Here is a 19,231-nt window from a genome sequence, read left to right as displayed (position 1 = left end):
GTGCCTCTGGGAATCGGAGCTCTGCTGAGGAGCCAGGAGCTGTCCTAGCCACTGCCCCGACCCACAGGGACACACACGCTGCCAATACTAGGATTCCACTCATTACAGCGAAATGACAACCAACCATACAAAAACACCCTCAAAACTAGAGGTTGCACACATCTCCTGACGCGAGAGCTTCAAAATACTTTAAAAAGTGTTTGGTATACTTTACACGTAAAATATATCTGCTATTCTGGATAATGCTAACATTATGCACAACCCTATACATGGATCGTAAATGTATATTATAACAAGTGCTACTGGCAGTGATAAAACTCCCCAGCAGATAAGACACTGAAATTCTCGAATAAAAGGCAAGGATGGCTTGGGAATTTTGTACCTGAATATTAGATGTTCAAATATTTAAAAAAAAAACAAAAAGAATAAAAGTTAAAAAAAGACCCAACCACATACTTCAAACATTTTTAACTGGCCAATCAACATACAAGGTTGTTCGCGGGGAACTTTTACAATTTGAGGTGTGAAAACTAACGGTAATGCACACATTTTCCTTCAATTCTGCAATGTTCACCGAGACCCGGACCTGTCCAAGAGGGCCTCCTGAATTCGCCAATCTAAATGCGTACTTATTATGTGACAACAAAGTTGGAAGAGGACAACAATGATGTAACGCACAGCCCACTCTATCACAAGAGTAATGACTAACAGCAGGTTCCTCACAGACAGGAAAAAAATGTCAAAACGCTTTGCATGGACACAACAGACTAGCCTCCGGCGATGTAAACAAGCTTGGACAACATAACTGGTTACCCCATTTCAAATGTTAGTGATTTATCGGTCAACCCGTCCTAACCTACGTTCAGAAAACAGCGCTGTGTGAAAAACACCACCACGGATGCCTCTGCAGTTTCGCAGAGCCCCAGAAGGTACCACATAATTACTCACAGAATTGTGCACGTACGATTTTTCAAACAAACACGCCAAAATGCATAAAAACACAGACCCCCCCTCCACATGACGGAGGTGTCAGATCCTGCTTTTTGCTGGAAGAACTGCTCACGATAAAACCGCCAATAGAGGTAGAGCGCTCCGATTTGGTATGAGGATGGGGGGGGGGGAACTATTTTCCGTGCATGCAGTTTTAGGACCGGTCCATTAGAGGAAATTGCTAACCATCATGCAAACGTACGAAACCAGCTGCCAGGGGCGAGAGGGTAAAGAAACATGGAATATGTCAATGTCAGCATCTGGACAGAGTTCATTTCTTTTAAATAATAATTTACTCGCAGTAATGTTTTCTAAGGGGGGGGGGGGGTGTTGAACGTGTTGGCATGCTTGGGGACAGCAGCCTGTTAGCTCTGAGACTGGCAGAAAGGCAGACCTGTTCGGCTGGCACAGATGTTCAGAGAATAAAGAGGTGCCCTCCAGGCTTTTCTCTTTACCGTGGGAGGTGATCTCTACTGACCTTCCACCAGTGCACTGAGCTGCACTCCTGTGATGTGAACATCCCTCTGCAGTAACTCTTTCTCATGCTGTGAGCGTGAGAAGCCTAGTTGTCACCCAGGCGCAATCGCACGTGTGCCCACAAAGAAGCGGTTTTGTAAATACTCCTTAATGTTGTGCAACCTATCATTCGGCTTACACTATTTGCTTGTTGTTCTAGTTCATGTGAATCATTATCATCTTCCAGCGTTACCAGTGAAACAGCCCTAACTGGGCAACCCTTAACCCTAAACGCTTGTCTCTGCAACGATGTGGGATGTGGTGTTACATTTGGCTTCACTGACAAAATGGCCCACAGATTAACTATACAAGCACAGGGATCACTCCATGACTGACCAACCCACAGCCAAAATTTAATCCACAACAAATCTGTATCACCAAACTGCTCTTTAAGAGGCATAAGCTAACACCTAGCCGTCACCAGCTCCGCTCGGTCAATTCAACAACACAGAAAAGACTGTTTACATTTCCCCAGTTACTTATTAAGCAATGTTTCCTTGCTTACTTCTTCAGAAAGGAAACTTTCTCATGATAAGATCATTTATCTTAATATACAAGACTGGTATTTTTAACTATGAATCTCTTGTAAGATAAATATTTGGGCGCCATTTTTCCCCCCAACTTCCTTAATCAGTTTCACAGGCCCAGCATTAGAGTGTCCTATTTTTGACACACTTGCAACATTTTTTTGCAAAGCAGGTATGCATAATAAGGAGGCTAACATCACAGGGTTCCAATTTTTTAGGTCTCGCCAGAACTGCTGATTTGCATATCGTGAATTAAAAATAGCGCCTGACTGAAATCCAGAATGGCTGTACCTCTGCCCGATCAGCCGAAACAACGTCGGCCGTGTGCCTGTGCAGGTGTATACGTGCACTTGTGGGCGAACTTCACCGCTGGAGTTCTGCAGTGTTGCGCATGCAACTGGCAGCCTTGCATTTTACAGTTCGACTTTTAGTGATATCTGCTCAAACGTTTGAACTGGAAAACACGTGAGTTTGTTGAAGATGAAGGGGGGAAAAAAAAAAACAGTTGACAGAGAGGAAACTTTCTTCTTCTTTGCCTCTTCTCTCAAGAAGCTGCACACCACAGAAGCCAGAACCTTAAGGTCTTGACCCTGAGACCGACAGAACAAATGGTGTCAGAAAGAAAAAAAAATTTTTTTTTTTTTTTTTTTGCACAACTCTTGCGAATTTGTGTGGCTTCCCCCTTTGCCTCTGTCTGCAAGGGGATGGTGACAGGGCCAGGGTGCAGTGTTTTATGAGCTGGTCTCAACCAATATGACCACATTCCCACTGTCGCTCTGACAGGGGACGTGACTCCAGCCATGCAGTGGTGGCCAAATGGCACATACTCTCTCTCTCTCTCACACACACACACACACACACACACACACACACACACACACACACACACACAGACCCATTTTCACTCTCTCTCTCACACACACACACACATAGACCCATTCTCACTCTCTCACACACACACACACACACACACACACACACACACAGACCCGTCCTCACTCTTGCACACGCACAAAGACGGATGAATGCTTCAAACACAACCAAAGTTTAAGAAAAAAAAAAAAAAAAAACACAAACCCATGCCCACACGCATGAACTCTCATACCAGCCCGGACGCACACGGGCCTGCTGAGGCGGCTTACGATGCGCAAAGCCGCTCTCTAGCACTAATTGCTATACGACACATGCAGCTCGATACCGAGGCAAACACACAATTCCCGGTGCTGTGCGAGGAGGATTATATCAGTGCGCCTTCCCTTCCTGCCCGACGCCACACTCACTCCACAGAGAACAGAAAAATGATAATGATAATGATGATAATGACCAAGAACGACCAGTGCTTTTTTTTCGCGCACGGTCTGATTTTCTCCAAACCCGAGGTGGCGGCCTTCATACCATACCGCTGTGGTCCCGGGCTGCCCTCAACGAGCTGGCCTGCGGTGCGCGCGTGTGGTGACAGAAGAGAAAGTGCCACTTATCTTCCTCTCTCCCTGTCCCTTTTATTCGGCTCCCAGTATCTGCTGCGCCGTGTTTGTAAAGGGCCCTGATTAATGACATCTTGGCTCTGAGGGGCTTGTCATGTTTCATGAAACTCACAGCACGCGGCAGTAAAGAAAGTCCGCTGAGGGTCTGCAGGGGGACAGTAACACGGCACGCTTGGCGCGCGCGGGGGGAGGGAAGATTTCGGAGAGAGGTCGGGTACTCACGTCGCTGGCGCTGAGGGTCCCCAGCTCGCCGTCCTGCTCCGAGTCCCGACCCGACTCGCTGCCGGTGCGGGACGCCGTGCCCGCCTGCCCACTCGGCCGCACCCAGATCTCCACCCGGGCGGCGTCCTCCCCGCGGCCGCCTCCTCCTCCTCCTCCGCCCCTCGGGCCCCGGGACCCCCCGTCGGACTCCCGCTGCTGACGCCGCTCCAGCTGGTCGGCCTGCGGCAGAGAGGGGGGAAGCAGAGGGTAACAGCCTGCCCGGGGAAGCACTCTGCCCAAACTGCACCAGAATGGCTCCAAGCAAGACCAAATCTCATTTTACATTTCATTTCATTATTGTCATTTAGCAGATGCTCTTATCCAGAGCGACTTACATAGATTACAACTTTATGTGTTACCCATTTATACAGCTGGATATTTGAGGTGGTAATTGTGGGTTAAGTACCGTGCCCAAAGGTACAGCAGCAGTGCCCGAGCGGGGGAATCAAACCAGAAACCTTTCGGTTATGAGCCCTGCTCCACACTGCAACCCTCTGTACCAAGAAAGGAGAGTTGCCAGAAGCAGACTGATTGGTCAATAGCATTAGCAAGATTTTAGCGGCAGGCCAACTGCTGTGAGCTGTGCTAGGGAAGGGTCACTAAGTGTGAGCTAAATGACATACAACTTCAAAATATATTTGAAATATATATGTCTGACGATTAAAATTCAAAAACACCATTTTGGTCTGCATTATCAATTTCCTGGATGAGCAAACATCTTTGAACATCTTTACAAATGAACATCTTAGTAACAATAATAAAACAATAAAACAACGGCAACTTGTTTAAGGACAGCCGCCACTGTTTTCCAGTCTAAAATGTAGGTTTTGGGGGGGAGCGTTCATAAGAGGAGGTACCTCGGAAGTGCTTATGTGTTTTGTAAGTTAGCCGCTCTGATTAAATGCCAGCAGATTTCACCATCTCGGTCTGAAGCCTAATCCTAGAAAAAGCACTCAGCAACTAAACTGCCTGAACATGGAGCTGTTTACACTACTGAAAAGATATTTTGATTTGACAGCGGAAGCAGTAGTAGAACTCAAAATTTGCAATGCAAAGCTGGCATGCCACAAAAACACCAGCATGCTGTGAGACAGCGAACAATCGAGGCGCGCAGACAAACCCTTCGACGCTATGATGCAGTAAGACAGAAATCTAGCGCAGCCACTGGAAGATGTAGCTGTGAGACTCTCGGTCAGGCCGTGTGCGAAGAGTCTGCACTCACCATCAACCACATGTGCTGTACAGTTGAAGGTGACACAGTAGACCTATGCGGAGCACTGATGAATGAACCACTGACCTAGCTGGCCAACTAAATGCGTTCTTATATAAAACTTCCTGAGTTAATTTGGTGCGAGTTCACTCCTTGAGTGATGAAAGCAAGTGATTGTAAAGCAAGACTGCGCTGCATGTATGTAAACAAGCATGTTTTATGACCATATTCAAAACCATTCATCGCCTAATGAACCTTGCTACTGATTCTCATCACGATAGGTTAACTAGCAACGTGCCACTGTACCTCAAACCCAAACCTGTCACGGCTTTCCCTAAATCTAGAGGATGGAAGAGTGGAAAGGCTCTGAATGTAGTTTCCCCTTTTAAAGCTTTTTAAAGCCTTAAACATTATGAAGCATAAAAAGCATATGGAAGTTATGTAAATAATCTGCATGGTGTGCTTACATGATGATTAACATGAACTTTAAGCATTGTGTCATAAAACCACCAGCTGTGTTCAGTTTGCTAGTTATGGCTGGGTGCTACGGCTGGGGTTTATTTCGATAAATGAATGCAGCATGTCAGACAATATTTTAACATGAAAAGACTGGTAAGTGAATTCATTTTTATATTATCGTAATAACATTTATATTCTTAATAAATTTGTTTCCTTTGTTAGCCAGCTAGCTAATCCTTCCTTTCTTTCCCCCAAAGGATGAGTATGAACAAGGAATGGTGCACCAACACCAACAGGTGTCTTCCTGTAGCACCTGCATATTCATTACAAAGCTCTGAATGAATTAATATGGACATTCCGAGCATTGCGTCTGACATTGCGTTTCATATCATGTCATATCTCACTTGGGGCATGGCCATCTTGACATCACTGCCTTTTCAGATCAGTTCAATGTTCATTAACCCGGCCTGGAAATAACTTTTGTGATGCAGCCACAGGTGATTTGTAACGTTTTTTAGGTATTTTTTTTGTTTTAACTGGGATTTTTATTTACTTTTTTTAAAGAATTTACATGTCAATGTTTCTGTGATGGTGGTTCTATGCTCAATGTACATTACGGACATTTTATGGACTTCTGAATCATTCTTGACTTCAAATGGCAATTCATTTTTTTGAAACATGCCAAAGCAGAAGTGAGGCTGTTGTTTATAAAATGCTGAAGAAATGCCATGATATATATCTACCGTGGCATCATGTTTTATTTAAAATGATAAGATAGAAATTATTATAAATAATGTGTTAGATTGTGATGCAGGTAAGCTGACAGAACCATAATTTAATAATAGAGCATGAATACATGCAGTTATGTTTATTAAAATGTTGGATTTCATTTTCACTGTTACACTACAGCATGCATATTGAGAAAGCAAAAACCATAGTGTATAGTGTATTATTTTTTTACCCACAGATGCTTAAAAGGCCCATTGTCAGTGCGTACTGAGGCAAATAAGCCCTGAAGTTCACACCCTTGCATGAAGCCCATGACGTAGACAGCAATTGCAATGTGTTTACCTATCCATTTGTCGGGTGCTTTGGATCCCCCCCCCCCAAAAAAAAAAGAAACCAAACCAAAAAAAAACACCAACTGTAATATGAATGATATGCAATATGAAAGGAATAAAGACGCCACAATTTACTGCAGAGCCCAAAGTTAGGGCAAACATCACCACTTAAGGTTAGAATTACAGCCAGCGTAATTCATGCCTTCATCCCTAACGGCTGGCTAAGCATGCCTGACCGCGTCCATGGCTTCCCCGTGCTGCGGCCGCTAACCTTGCGTTTGGTCTCCTCAAACAGACTCATCAGGCTCTCCTTGGCAGTCAGGATGGGGTTACTGGCTGCCAGGCTTCGCATGTAGTAATACACAGCGTCTAGCTTCCGCTTCTGAGAAGGGCAGACAGGGGGGAGAGCGGGGTGGCCATGGAGGCCAGGGGACAGAGGTTGAATTTGAGACAAAGAATAGTGTCACCAGAAACAAAATGCATGTAAAAGATAAAGCAGGTTGAGATATAAGACCGATTTTTGTGCTCCACGCCAGAGAGCACAGCTAACCCAGCAGCATGTATACATGCGATGTATTTGCTGAACCGTAGGTTCATGCGTTCTTGTTTCCCAGAAAAATTATTGACACTGCTGTGGCAATTGCCGGTGATTCACGGCTTCTATCAAACCCACCTATGTTTTTTTTTTTTCTTTGCCTGCACTGACATCTAATGGTACATTGGCAGAACTACAACTGTTTCACACACAATCTAAGTGAGGGGAAAAAAAGGTGGTTGAAATTCGTACAAGTTTAGAATTTAGCATTTCACATCTAACTAAATGTGAACAAGTTGCATACACTTGTGCAACCAAAATAAAAAAAAAACAAGTATGGATTCAATGTTTCAGCTAAATTTGAAAAAAAACAGGGACCGAATTCTCTCTTTCCCTTCAGTCAAAACGGAAGAGACGGAGCTTTACTTCTGACGTTAGGATTGCATATGAGAGCTGAAGGGCCGGTCCTGGAGCTCAGAGGGGAAGGCAGAGTCCCTCACCGTATACACTGCCAGGAGAGCCAGCTGGTTGTAGGGCCGGCCGTTCTTTGGGGCGATCTGCTGCGCTTTCAGGTACCAGCTGCAGAGATTCGCACCATGGGACAGGAAACGACAGCAAAAAAAAAAACCAAAGTGACACAATGAAAACAAGAGTCATTACGAAAACACGAAATGATACTAGCATGGTTTTTTTACGTGCTTGTTCTGAATAAGCTGCGATTGATACTTTCACTCCGGCGAGGATGTGTTAGATTCGTTTTTATGACTCCTGAAATTCCGATGAAGTCTCTCTACCTGTAATAACAGCTCGTTAGCGCGGGCGTGAAGACGGCTTTACCTGCGCGCCTTGCCGTAGTTGGCGGAGTCACAGGCCTGCTCGCGGTACCTGGCAATGTCCCCCTGACAGATCATACAGCGCTGGGCGCTGATCAGGGCGTACTTCACCTGCACGACAACACAAGGCGCACTAAATATAAAACACCTTAACGGTCCGGCTGGAGCATCTTCTAAAGGTTTGGGAAGCGGGGTCCCTACCGTCTTGCGTAAGGGGCGCGCGCGGATGGCCATGCCATCCATGTAGTCCTCCAGCTTGAACTGGAACACCGTCTGAAGCTTCTGCAGGAGTGCGTCAAAGAAAACAGCCCCCTGGAAACACAGACCACACCCGTTCAGAACCGCTAGCCCTGGCTAAACAGGAACACACGTACAAGAGTGATTTGATGTTACGGAGATTGCTCATCTTAATTGTAAAACAAGCTAATAACACAGAACTTGCATTTTAAATGTTTTATATACATATGTGAAAGCACTGCCAAAGGACAGGCTAATTATAAAAGCAGAACAGAATTCAATCCTTCTACTTTGCAATATGACCTTCAATGTGGGGCAAATATTTATGCAACTGCTATTTCAGCTGGCACACACACACTATACCTTCGATTAAAGCTGAAATCAACAAAATGTTGTTTTGATAATGATAAGCAGTTCAATAGGACAATGCTCATTACACATGAAACAAACAAAAAAAACCCACTGAACAAAATCTGTTGCTGTGTTTCAAGTCACTGGTAGTACCACGTGTACGGATCCATCTGTTCAGCAGAGAACAAACGGCTTTCAGCGCTCGTTTGAGTGTGACGTGTGCTGCCGTTAACGCAACGCCTCGAAGCGGAAGGACTCGGGTTCGTCCGTAGCGTTCCCTGCGCTGTGAGCGCGGCGTACCCGGATCTGTGAGCGCGGTGTACCCGGATCTGTGTGAGCGCGGCGTACCCGGATCTGTGAGCGCGGCGTTCCCTGCTCTGTGAGCGCGGCGTACCCGGCTCTGTGAGCGTGCCGTTCCCGGCTCTGTGAGCGCGGCGTTCCCTGCTCTGTGAGCGCGGCGTACCCGGCTCTGTGAGCGTGCCGTTCCCGGCACTGTGAGCGTGCCGTTCCCGGATGTCAGTGCGGCGTACCCGGCTCTGTGAGCGTGCCGTTCCCGGCACTGTGAGCGTGCCGTTCCCGGATGTGAGTGCGGCGTACCCGGCTCTGTGAGCGCGGCGTACCCGGCACTGTGAGCGTGCCGTTCCCGGATGTGAGTGCGGCGTACCCGGCTCTGTGAGCGTGCCGTTCCCGGATGTGAGTGCGGCGTACCTCGTCCAGCAGAGTGAGCAGCATGCCCCTGATGCGCGGGGCGTTGTCCGCCGCCGGGTCTTTCAGCAGCTGGCGGAAGCGCTCTATGACCTGGTAAAACACATTCTTCCACAGGGCCTGGTCCAGGTTCTGGGAGTCGGAGAACTCTATGTCCGTCAGGATCACTCGCTCGTACAGCGTCAGCAGCTCCGCCCTGGTACAAGTGACGCAACAAAGCAACATTCGTTCTAAGCCCACTGCTTTTTCACAAAAACATTCCACAAATGCAGCATGATTATTTATTTTTCAATGCAGACTCACATAAGTTGCAACATAAGTAGCATAACACAGTTCTGACTCCCGAATCAGAAAAATTCTAGCTGACGTTAGCTTTGAGGAAACAGTGATTTAGCATTAGAAAATACAGCAAATGTGGCAGTGAAAACTATGAGAAACGTATTAATGCTAATGAAAACATAATGAACCACGTAACATAACACGTGCGCTACACAGCATAAAACGCTGGGGAGCAGCTGGAAATACTTTAGGACTTACGTGCGAAAGGGTTAAATGCAGAGAAGAAAAAAGGTTATTAAATTCATCGAACTCAGTTAGGGAGAGAAATATGAAGTGGCACAAGACAGATTTGTCATGGAAATGGATTTACGTGTCACTTCCATCTGTAAAATTCCTGTGCCTGTGAGTGTTGTGGACAGTGTGAGGCAGCAGTGAAGGTGTCAGTCAGAGCTGTCTCTGTGTGCCGTCCCACCTGAGCTGGGCCATCCTGTCCAGGCCCTCGGGACTCAGCCTGTCCCGGGACAGCAGGTTGCTGAGCTGCAGCTCCTGATTATCCGCCACGCGGAGGAGCTTTCCCAGCTCGCCCCTGGCCTGAAGCTCCGCCTCCTCAGGGGTCAGCTGGGTCCCCGCCGGGGAGTAGCCCTGTGCACCCGGCGGCTGGCCGTACCCCGCGTAAAAGGAGGGCGTGGTGGGGTAGACGCCGTTGGCGCCGGGCATTTGGTAGGGAATGTGGTAGGGGTACGGGTAGCGGGCGGGGGCGTTGGGCGGCATTGGGTAGCAGTATGGATTGTCAGAATTTTGGAACTTGTAGTAGGCCATGGCTGCCGCATTCATAGCAGCAGCCTGCTGGGAGGTGGGGAAGCTTTGGAAGGGCTCCCCCTGGCGGACTGGGGGACTCCCTGCAGCTTCGTCGTCAGTATCCAGGAAGTGCAGCTGACCGTAACCCCCCTGCTGCTGCAGGTGTAGGGGCTGCTGGTACTGCTGGCCTCGGGTCAAAGCCGGTTTCTGATCAGGATTGTTGGGGTCCCAAAGTCTCCTGATGGCTCCTCCCCGGCCTCCTCTGCCCCTGCCCTGGCCGGCCCCGCCTCTCCCTCCAATCAGCAGCCTGGGTCCCGGCTCTGGGGACACCGTGATGTCAGTATGGGTGGGGAGAACGAGGATGCCCCTCCCTCGCCCACGGGGCCCCGCCTCCTGCCTCCTCTGCAGGTCCTCCCCGGCGCCCGAGGGCTTGTCGAAGGACACCCTCAGGATCCCGCCCACGCTCCTCCCGCCAGCTCCTCCTCTGGAGGTCTGGCCCTCCCCCGCCCTCCTGTCGGGGCTCCAGTCGTCCTCCCTGTTCCTCTCCCTCTGCCTCAGCCTCCGCGTCTCCCCCTCTCTGCCGGTCTCGCTCTCCTCCAGAGAGTCGGTGGAGGAGAAATCTCGGGTCGATTTCTTCTTCTGCTGCAGCTGTTGCCCCCTCCCCCAGTCCTCCCGGTCCTTCCCCGCGGACGCGGGCCGCGACACCCCCCCGTTCCCTCGGCCCCTCGCTTTCCCCAGTCCCAAGGGGCCTCTGTTCCTCCCCGCCTCCCCCGGGCCTTCCATGCTCGTCCCGCTGCTGGCCGAGCTGGTGCTGTAGGTACGGGGCCGGCGTTTGTCGGACTTGGAGTAGCGCTTCGACGCGAGGGCTGTTTTACCGGAGCTTCCGTGCTGCAGCCTGCCGCCTCCCTCCTGTCCCTGCTCTGCTGCCTCCGCCTCCCTGACCGTCCCTCTCCCTCCGTCCCTTTCTTTCGCTTTATCCACCTCCCCTTCCCTGTTTCTATCCCTCTGCGTGTCCTTTGGTGTGTCTCGCTCCCTCTCCCTGTCTCTAAACCCTCCCGTGTCCCTCTCTCTCTCTTTGTCCCTCTCTCCCCCCCTCTCATCCTCCTGCTCATCCACCTCTCTGTCGCCCACAACCCTGCCCCTCTCACCCCCTCTCTTCTTTGGCTCCCAGTCTGCCTCCTTCTCCCCTCCTCTATTCTTCCGATTTCCCTTCCCTTTCTTCTCGCTCTTCTTCTCCACGTTTTCGTCTCCCCCACGCGGCCCCCCTCCTCCGGCTCGGTTTCTCTTTCCCTCGTTCCCCGCTTTCCTCCTCCTCCCGACGGCCTCCTCGCCCCCTCCTCTCTTCCCCTCCACCTCCGCCCCTGAGGAAACGCTGACGCTCAGCCTCTCCACCCTGCCTGTGAGGTTTTCCACTGCTGCGCCACCACCAGCGTCAGCTGCAGTGGAAGCGCCTCCAGCTTCTCTCTTCCCTTTCCCCTGCTCGGCAGAGGCGGCTTTGTGCTCCTGCTTCCTGGCCGTCTCCTTGCCCTCCTCACCCTTCTCTCTGTCCTCTCTCCGTTTCCCCCCTCCTCGCTCCTCACTCTCTCCGGCGTCCTTGCCCGGACGGCAGTCCCTCCTCTGCTCCTCTCTGGCGGCTCTCTCTGGCTCTTTGCTTGAGCCGGTGTCCTTGGCGCCATGCTGCTGCTGCTGACACCTCCTCCCTCCCGGCTGATATATCTCCCGGTCAGGCTTACGAACCTTCCGTGCCGGCCTGGGAGACCGGGACGCGCAAGCGTTGGTAGCGCTGGGTTCCGCGGCAGGATTCGGACAGTCCTGCTGCTGGCTGTCGGGGCCTGCAGAATCTGCCCGAGCGTGGTGAAGCGAATCTGATCGACCGCCGGGCTCCGCGCCGAAGTCCTGGGAACCGATGGTGTGCGGGCCGCCCTGGTCGGCGCCGGCGCAGTCAGCATCTTTATCCGGCCTCTCCGCGCTCCCCTGACACGCCTTCGTGTCCGCGGCGGTCTCGTGGTCCGTCGCCGGCGTGAAGTCCTCTGCCTTCTCCATCCTCTCCGGCTCCCCGAGGCCCTGGGTTTGTCTGGAGCCCGCGGGCCCCTCTCCCTCTGCGGTGTCTCTGCGCCTGTGTCCCGGCCCCAGGACGGGCTGGTAGCGCTGCAGGTCCGGCCGCTTCCCCTCGCGCTGACGCGGGCCTCGCCTCTCCTCTCGCGAGTCTGGATGGGGGACACGAAAAGGCAGTGATGGAGAAGGCACAGGCAAATGGGACACATGGAAGGAATTTGCAGTACCCATCACCAACACCTGCTTTCCCATCTAAATACACTGACTATAACTTGCATTTGTTAAACTTCACTAGGATAAAAGGACAAAAAGACAAGTGGTCTACAGGGGTGCGTCCTGGTACTGGGTCTACTGAAATTACGCCATGCACCTTCTATAGATAGCGTCATTTAATTTTAAGACAAAATTCACCTGACTGAATCACAGTTATATATCACTGTTATAAACTATGAAGTCAAAACATGTTAATTACAGCTATTAAACACACTAATGTCTCTTACCGAGAAAGCAGCACTAAATCCTATGTGTCATCAAAGTCTAGCTGTTGCTGCAACCAGTTTCTCTCCGTTAATTGAACTTCTTACGTCATTCAATTTGCCTGTCGCAGCCCAGCTCCAAAACAGAATCACAACAATCACGAGGCAAAGTGGACCGAAGTAAGCCTTCATTATTTAAATCATGAAGATGCAAACAAAAACACAGCATAAAGGGGGGGAGGGCTATATCTGACACATCACAGAGTAAGTATAAGACTGGACCAATGCACAGAATTCAGCCACTGGAGGAAAGATGTTCTGTAATGTAACTCTAATTCTTCCTCTTTCCACTTTTACTGCCCTCTAAGCACCTTAGCATGTCTGTCACCCCACACTAATGATGCCTATGTGGGGACTTATTATTCCAACTATTCAACACTGATATGTAATTATGTTGGCGTCACACCTTTTTAAAACATCATGTTTTAAATATTTTCTGATCAACAAAACAGCATTCTGCAGTATTACCTGGACAGATGCGAAAACGCTAATGGGCTTGATGGCATCTGTGAATTACCCTTTGAAAATAAATTAATATCATTTCCCCCTTTAAATTTTACCATCACACTTTTAACTTTTACATCATCACTTACTAAATAAAGGATGTGTTTATAGCTAAACGATTCCAATGAATATTCTACGAAAGGCACTCTATATGACTGCAGCATCTGCAATGCTGGGTGATGTTTTGGATAATAGAAAAAATATCATTAACATAGCTGAAAGTTTATCCCAAATGACGAGACTGCTTAACAACTACTGGCAACAGTCAATAAAAGAAGACATATATTCATTTGCCGCATTAATTCTTTTTAAAGGTTTGGCCCAACTGATTTGTATAGAAATATGAGACCATAATAGTAGTACAACCCTCACACCCATAAATGCTGATCAGTTTTATCAAGCTATTTTATCCACAAAATGTGAGGAACACCAGGGTTATTTCGGGTATGCTTTTTGTATATAATTTATCTTATAATACATAACCTATGTTTGTCTTTTTATGTAAACTCATTGTACGTCACAGATAAGAACTTCTAAATACATCTAACAGAATGTAAAAAGATTGCCATCACTATCTTTGGTACAGATAAGAACACTAAAGATAATGCATACAATAAAATGGCTCACAGATCAGGTTTGCTACTTATTTGGTACATATGGCTATCAACACTGGTAGCAATATCCTTTGGGTACTGGGACCATTATGAAGTACTGCCATCTTACTATTACTGTATCAACAAAATTTTAATGAGGGCCAGTCTTAGGGGTGTACACCTTCGATTCACTCACAGAGCAACAGTGCCGTTCGAGCATAATTCACAGTGTAAACTGAAGAGACGTTCTGTCACAGAAATCAAAACTGTGTTTCAAGGTACAAGACATCCAGCTGAGGGCTCCAAATATTTTAAAACTTCCACTTTCTAATGATATTTGTTCTACCTCACATTTTGTACTGCAAGCAAATGGGAAAAGAGATGAAATATACAGGGCCTCTTTCTGTGCCTTACACTTTTACCCACCTCTGACTCATCCTCAACTGGCACACAGGCATGGCATCTGAACGGAGTCACACTCAGGCACCAAAAGTCACGAACCCTGCCTCAATTTATCAAAGTAGCCTACTTTGTTAGCGGTCTTTAAAAATGCACACGTTATTATGAAGCAAACAAAGTGTTTACTACAAAACTAGAGAAGCAAGAAAAATGCTCTATTTCCTACAAGAACAGAGCGATGCTTTCACGTATAAAGTGAAATCCAAAAGGTGCTACCACACAAATGATAATAAAGACTGAACTTGGTGAAACTGTGATGTGAACTTATAGAACTATGCGTTATAAAGCCTACAACTTGAAGCTAGTTCGCCAACTGTAAAAGCATGGACGTTTTAGGATGAGAGTTAGGAGTCTTTTGCCTCTTTTTAATGTACAAATCATTAGGCTAACTGTAGCACTGCTTTAAAAATACTATTGCACCGGCCGCATCTACTGTTCATGTGGGTAACTGACACTTATTTATATATATCATTAGATTGTTACGACAAAAAGACGCTTCACTTTCCTTACAACACAAAAATTCCCGCTTCAAACATGGACACAGTGCAAATCATTGGTATGGACTGTTCTAATACAAACTGCATACGAACTGACTTTATATAAAGTGTCTCCCGCAACCCAGCAGAGCTGAATCGGCTTTCTCAGCCAGCTTGAAGTCTGAGTCTGACTTCTGCTGACACTTTCGCGCATGTGACACACGGACACACAGTGTGGGAAACCACAGTCCTTCCAGATCGTAAAGGCAGGACACTGCGGGATTTCATTAAACAACCTGGTTAAAGTTGGCTATACAAGTACTGTTATGGAAAAGTGCTAACGTTAGCTGAGGGGATGTAGCCCACATTGCTCGGTGTAACTTGGCTTCATTGTGATATAAACAGTTTTCATGAGACACTTATTTCTACAGGTATTCGCTCGACTTACAAAGAACTTCGCCTTTCTACGCGTGAGTACACGTGAATTAGCGTTTTGAACGCTAACGGGATTTTATGTAAAAATAATTCTATTTTGCGGAAAATCTTTCAAACTAATTACATTTTCTAACCAGCCAGCTAACTACTGTGTTTTAAGTAAAAATCATACACACGAGGAATCCAAGTGGCCAAAATATACCGTTAGCTTGCCTGTTAACCACACACTGACTTGTTGATTTCTATGCAAACAGTTCATAGCCACCTAGTCGACCATGAGACCGAGCAAGCTAACGTTAGCTACTTCCGCGGGTAATGCAGCTAGCTAGCAACTTGACAGCAAATATGAAACAAGCGCTCTCTACCTAGCTCGCTATATAGTTTCGTTATCATGCTAACTAACGGTAGACACGATACTGGCTTGCTAGAATAGTTAAACAGACAACTTTAGCCAGCAAGCGGGTGAGCTAGCAGGCTAATACACTTGGTAGCGAGGTAGCTAGTCCAGAACTAGCATCCTCCAAAAGGACTGGCTAGCTAACCGTTTATGTTCGCTAACTACCCAGGTTGCTATCGTTTAAAAACACGAAATTGCCGCCTTGTCCGTTTCGGCCTGTCAGAGAACTTGACAGACAAACCGGGGACACGTTCGTAAGTGGGGTGTGAGGACGGTGTAATTAGAGAGAGAGGGTGAACCAGAAGCAGAGGGTGCAAGCATGCTGTCATGTTGCGGAGAGGAGGGGACGAGGAGACTGTTCGAGGGGGTTCAAAAACAAGCGCGGGGGACCCCCCATCTTTGGCTTTGGAGTTTGTGCGTACTCGTGTAGCTTATTTGAGTGACCCTGTCTTTTGTCGCCTTTTGGGTGCTCCAGAGATGCTCCGGTGGACTCTCACCTCTCAGGCTCTCTTCGTGGTTGGCCAAGTTCGACGCTCCAGCTCGCAGCTCCGCAGCTGAAATCCGCACTCTATCTAGTTCATCCGCCATTTTCGTCTCCATCAAACACAAACACACGGTGGCCCAGCAGGGTCAAATACCGCGCACTCGCCGAGAACGCGTTTAGAAAAACAACAGTCAAAGCAGTGGGCGAAGAGATGACGTCGTTAGTTTTGTCAGTTTTATTGAATTATTCGAACAAAAGCGAACATGGTCAGGGATGTTTTCGCTATAGACTATGTGTGAGAAAAGGTTAATACATTTATTATATAACACATAATACATGTATCTGATTGAGAAATAGCCAAATACAGAACTGGAATATAATACGACAGCATTGAATGAACTGCACTTTCAAGTATTAAAATGTGTATGAGATGCCATTCATAGCAGTAATGTTAAAACCGAACAAATGCTAAAACTAAACTTAAAAAAATGTTAAAACTAAACAAAGAAATTTGTACGGCTATATTTGAACAAAACAATCATATTGTACAACAATATGCAACGTTAGACGACAGCAAACGTACAATTCTTGATGACGCGGTTGAAGTGACCAACTGGGAACTAGTACAGCACGGTATGCACCTTGCATCAGTACAACCACTTAATTTACTCGTTTTACATCCCAGAACAGTACATTGGAGAAATTAAGGGAGAAAGTGTTCAGTGTGGTCCCCAAGAACGTGTGTGTGTGTGTGTGTGTTCACTGTATGACAGGTTTGTGATAAACCGAAAATGAAAAAGCAAAAAAAAAAAACGCACAGGGAAAAAACATACTGCTTTGGCGTTAATCACACATGTAAAAATTAAAAATAAAACTCCTATTTCTAAATCTAATTTTGAGTGTACTCAAGTGCATTTCTGTTGCTTCGCACTGTCTGACTTTCACTGTCTGACTTTCATTACTTTCCACTGTCCTCGTTTGCATATTGTTGAAATGACTTTAGACTGTCTGTTTTTCATGTACATACTGATCTGTGAGGTGTTTACATTTTTTTTCCAAAGACGAATGCACTCGTTAGCTTTACCAGCTAGTTTGTACCTCGCCTGGCCAATCTTTGGAACTTTGTCATGCAGTACTTCTAATATTGTTGACTTTGGATGGTTTTTCGCTTGTGTTGTATTTTACCTCACTTGTAAGTTGCTTTGGATAAAAGCATCTGCCAAATGAATAAAAGTAAATGTAATTTAACACCTGTTGCATTCTTTGAAAGTATTGTTTGCAAGCAATAGTGCTGTTCAGTAAGTTTACATGCTAAGGTTAGCAAGCTGTCTATTAAAGATAGCTAATTATTTTAATCAGATTTCCAATCTATCACCAGGCAGCTAGATAAATAGATAATTAGGGTTCTGATTGATAGCTAGCTAGCTATTTGATTTAAGTTCACCACCTAATTGTGAAGCCTGGAATTGCATTCATTGTGCAAATAAACTGCAGGCCTAGTAGTTTATAACCATAAGAAGTTTGAGCTATCTTAATGAATGAGGCAAAGGGTTATGGGTAATCAAATTCACCCGCTGGCTGTGAAGCCTGTAATTGCCTTCATCTTGCAAGTAAACACGCAGGCCTAATAACTGTGGGCTTGGATGCCAGAGCCACCCCCACACCTGACAACATGCCTTCCTTGAGCTATGCTGTTCTTGCTAACGACTCCAATAGACAAAACCATCAGAGTCTGGGATACTAGTCCAAGGCCACTAATTGGACTCTCAGTCTTATTTCGTTGATTTTTTTTAGACAACTGGGATGAGAGGAAAAGGTGTGACCAAAACCTTTAGTGTACTAAGGCATCCAACATCTCAGTCTGGCTTTGCATGGAGAACCACAGGTGACACTACTACGTGTAGCTGTGTCGTGAGGTGAGCACATGTAACAAACATGAAAGAGGTCCGTACCTTCTCATTTTGAACCTCTGTTCTCATTGTGCAACTCGCTCTAAAAACCAACACATTATCAGTTGAACTAAAGGCAATTTTCCCCGGCTCCATAGAAAACCACACTAGACAAGTCTCAAGGGGTGATGCCACTGCTATCGTTCTGCCTTACCAGCTTTGCGCAACTCACAAGCTACCATACCGCTTTTTAGCTCTGATATACAGGTCCACTTGTACATTGCTGAAATGAAACTGAAGGATGTTTTCCAGTTCAGGAGGCTGATGTTAGTCTCTTGGGCAGGGCCCTCTGTATATAAGATCCAGTTACACCCTGGATGACCCTGAGAGATGGACAACACATAGCTTGACAGAGTGAATGTGCACTGAGAACAGCTGAGAACTCTCCTGGACAGGTACGAAGAGTGATCTCATACCTTGTCCACTCATGTGTGACACCACAGTCGTATTCTCCCATGTCAGCGGGAAGAAAATATTTGAAGACTGGATGAATGACTACTAGCTTTTGTGTGCTCGCGTGACATCCACAGTCACGGTCACCCGTCAGAAAAGTTGCTCCCTCTTGGACGCTGCACATCAGTAACATTTACATTTACATTTATTCATTTGCCAGACGCTTTTATCCAAAGCGATTTACAAGTGAGGTACCATACAATACAAGCGAAAAAACCATACAGAGTCAACAATATTAGAAGTACTGCGTGACGAAGTTCTGAAGGTTGACCAGACGAGGTACCAACTAGCAGGTAAAGCTAGTGAGTGCGTTAAACCATTACAACCAGACCATTACAACCAAACCGTTACAACCAAACCATTACGTTAAATCATTACAACCAAACCGTTACATTAAACTATTACAGCCAAACCATTACATCTTTTTTTTTAAATATAGTTTAATGGGAGATGGGGGGAAGTGTTTCAGGTGCTCAGGTGAGAGCGGAAGAGCTGTGTCTTCAGATGTTTCTTGAAGACAGAGAGGGACTCAGCAGAATGGATGATAACAACTAAAATATTGAGGTATGGCATTGTTGGTATGCTGTTGGAAGCCTGGCCTTGCTTCCACAGGGCTGATCAATGACTAAACCCCACAGAGGTAA

At 46.9% G+C, this 19,231-nt stretch overlaps 2 protein-coding genes across 2 annotated transcripts in view; both read right to left on the bottom strand.

Annotated features, from left to right (window-relative positions):
- Positions 1-10,007, bottom strand: part of smg6 (SMG6 nonsense mediated mRNA decay factor) — an 80,073-nt gene extending 70,066 nt beyond the window's left edge. Inside the window, exons 1-7 of the mRNA XM_036524360.1 lie at positions 9,921-10,007; positions 9,173-9,365; positions 8,078-8,188; positions 7,881-7,987; positions 7,544-7,622; positions 6,780-6,890; positions 3,740-3,958 (exon numbers count right to left, since the gene is read on the bottom strand). Coding sequence (XP_036380253.1) covers positions 3,740-3,958; positions 6,780-6,890; positions 7,544-7,622; positions 7,881-7,987; positions 8,078-8,188; positions 9,173-9,365; positions 9,921-9,934 — 834 coding nt within the window. The 5' untranslated portion in view covers positions 9,935-10,007. The remainder of the gene's footprint in view (positions 1-3,739; positions 3,959-6,779; positions 6,891-7,543; positions 7,623-7,880; positions 7,988-8,077; positions 8,189-9,172; positions 9,366-9,920) is intronic.
- Positions 9,955-16,294, bottom strand: LOC118774568 (hornerin-like). The gene is made up of 3 exons (XM_036523919.1): positions 16,199-16,294; positions 10,033-12,453; positions 9,955-9,959 (listed from the first exon to the last, which is right to left on the bottom strand). The coding sequence occupies exons 1-3, from the start codon at positions 16,287-16,289 to the stop codon at positions 9,955-9,957; spliced, it is 2,517 nt and encodes an 838-aa protein (XP_036379812.1). The 5' UTR covers positions 16,290-16,294.
- Positions 16,295-19,231: the final 2,937 nt, after the last annotated feature.

Source organism: Megalops cyprinoides, chromosome 3 (assembly GCF_013368585.1).
Source record: "Megalops cyprinoides isolate fMegCyp1 chromosome 3, fMegCyp1.pri, whole genome shotgun sequence".
NCBI classification, from domain to species: domain Eukaryota; kingdom Metazoa; phylum Chordata; class Actinopteri; order Elopiformes; family Megalopidae; genus Megalops; species Megalops cyprinoides.
The sequence above is the reverse complement of the archived record's forward strand: the minus strand, read 5'-3'. Positions and strand labels throughout refer to the sequence as shown.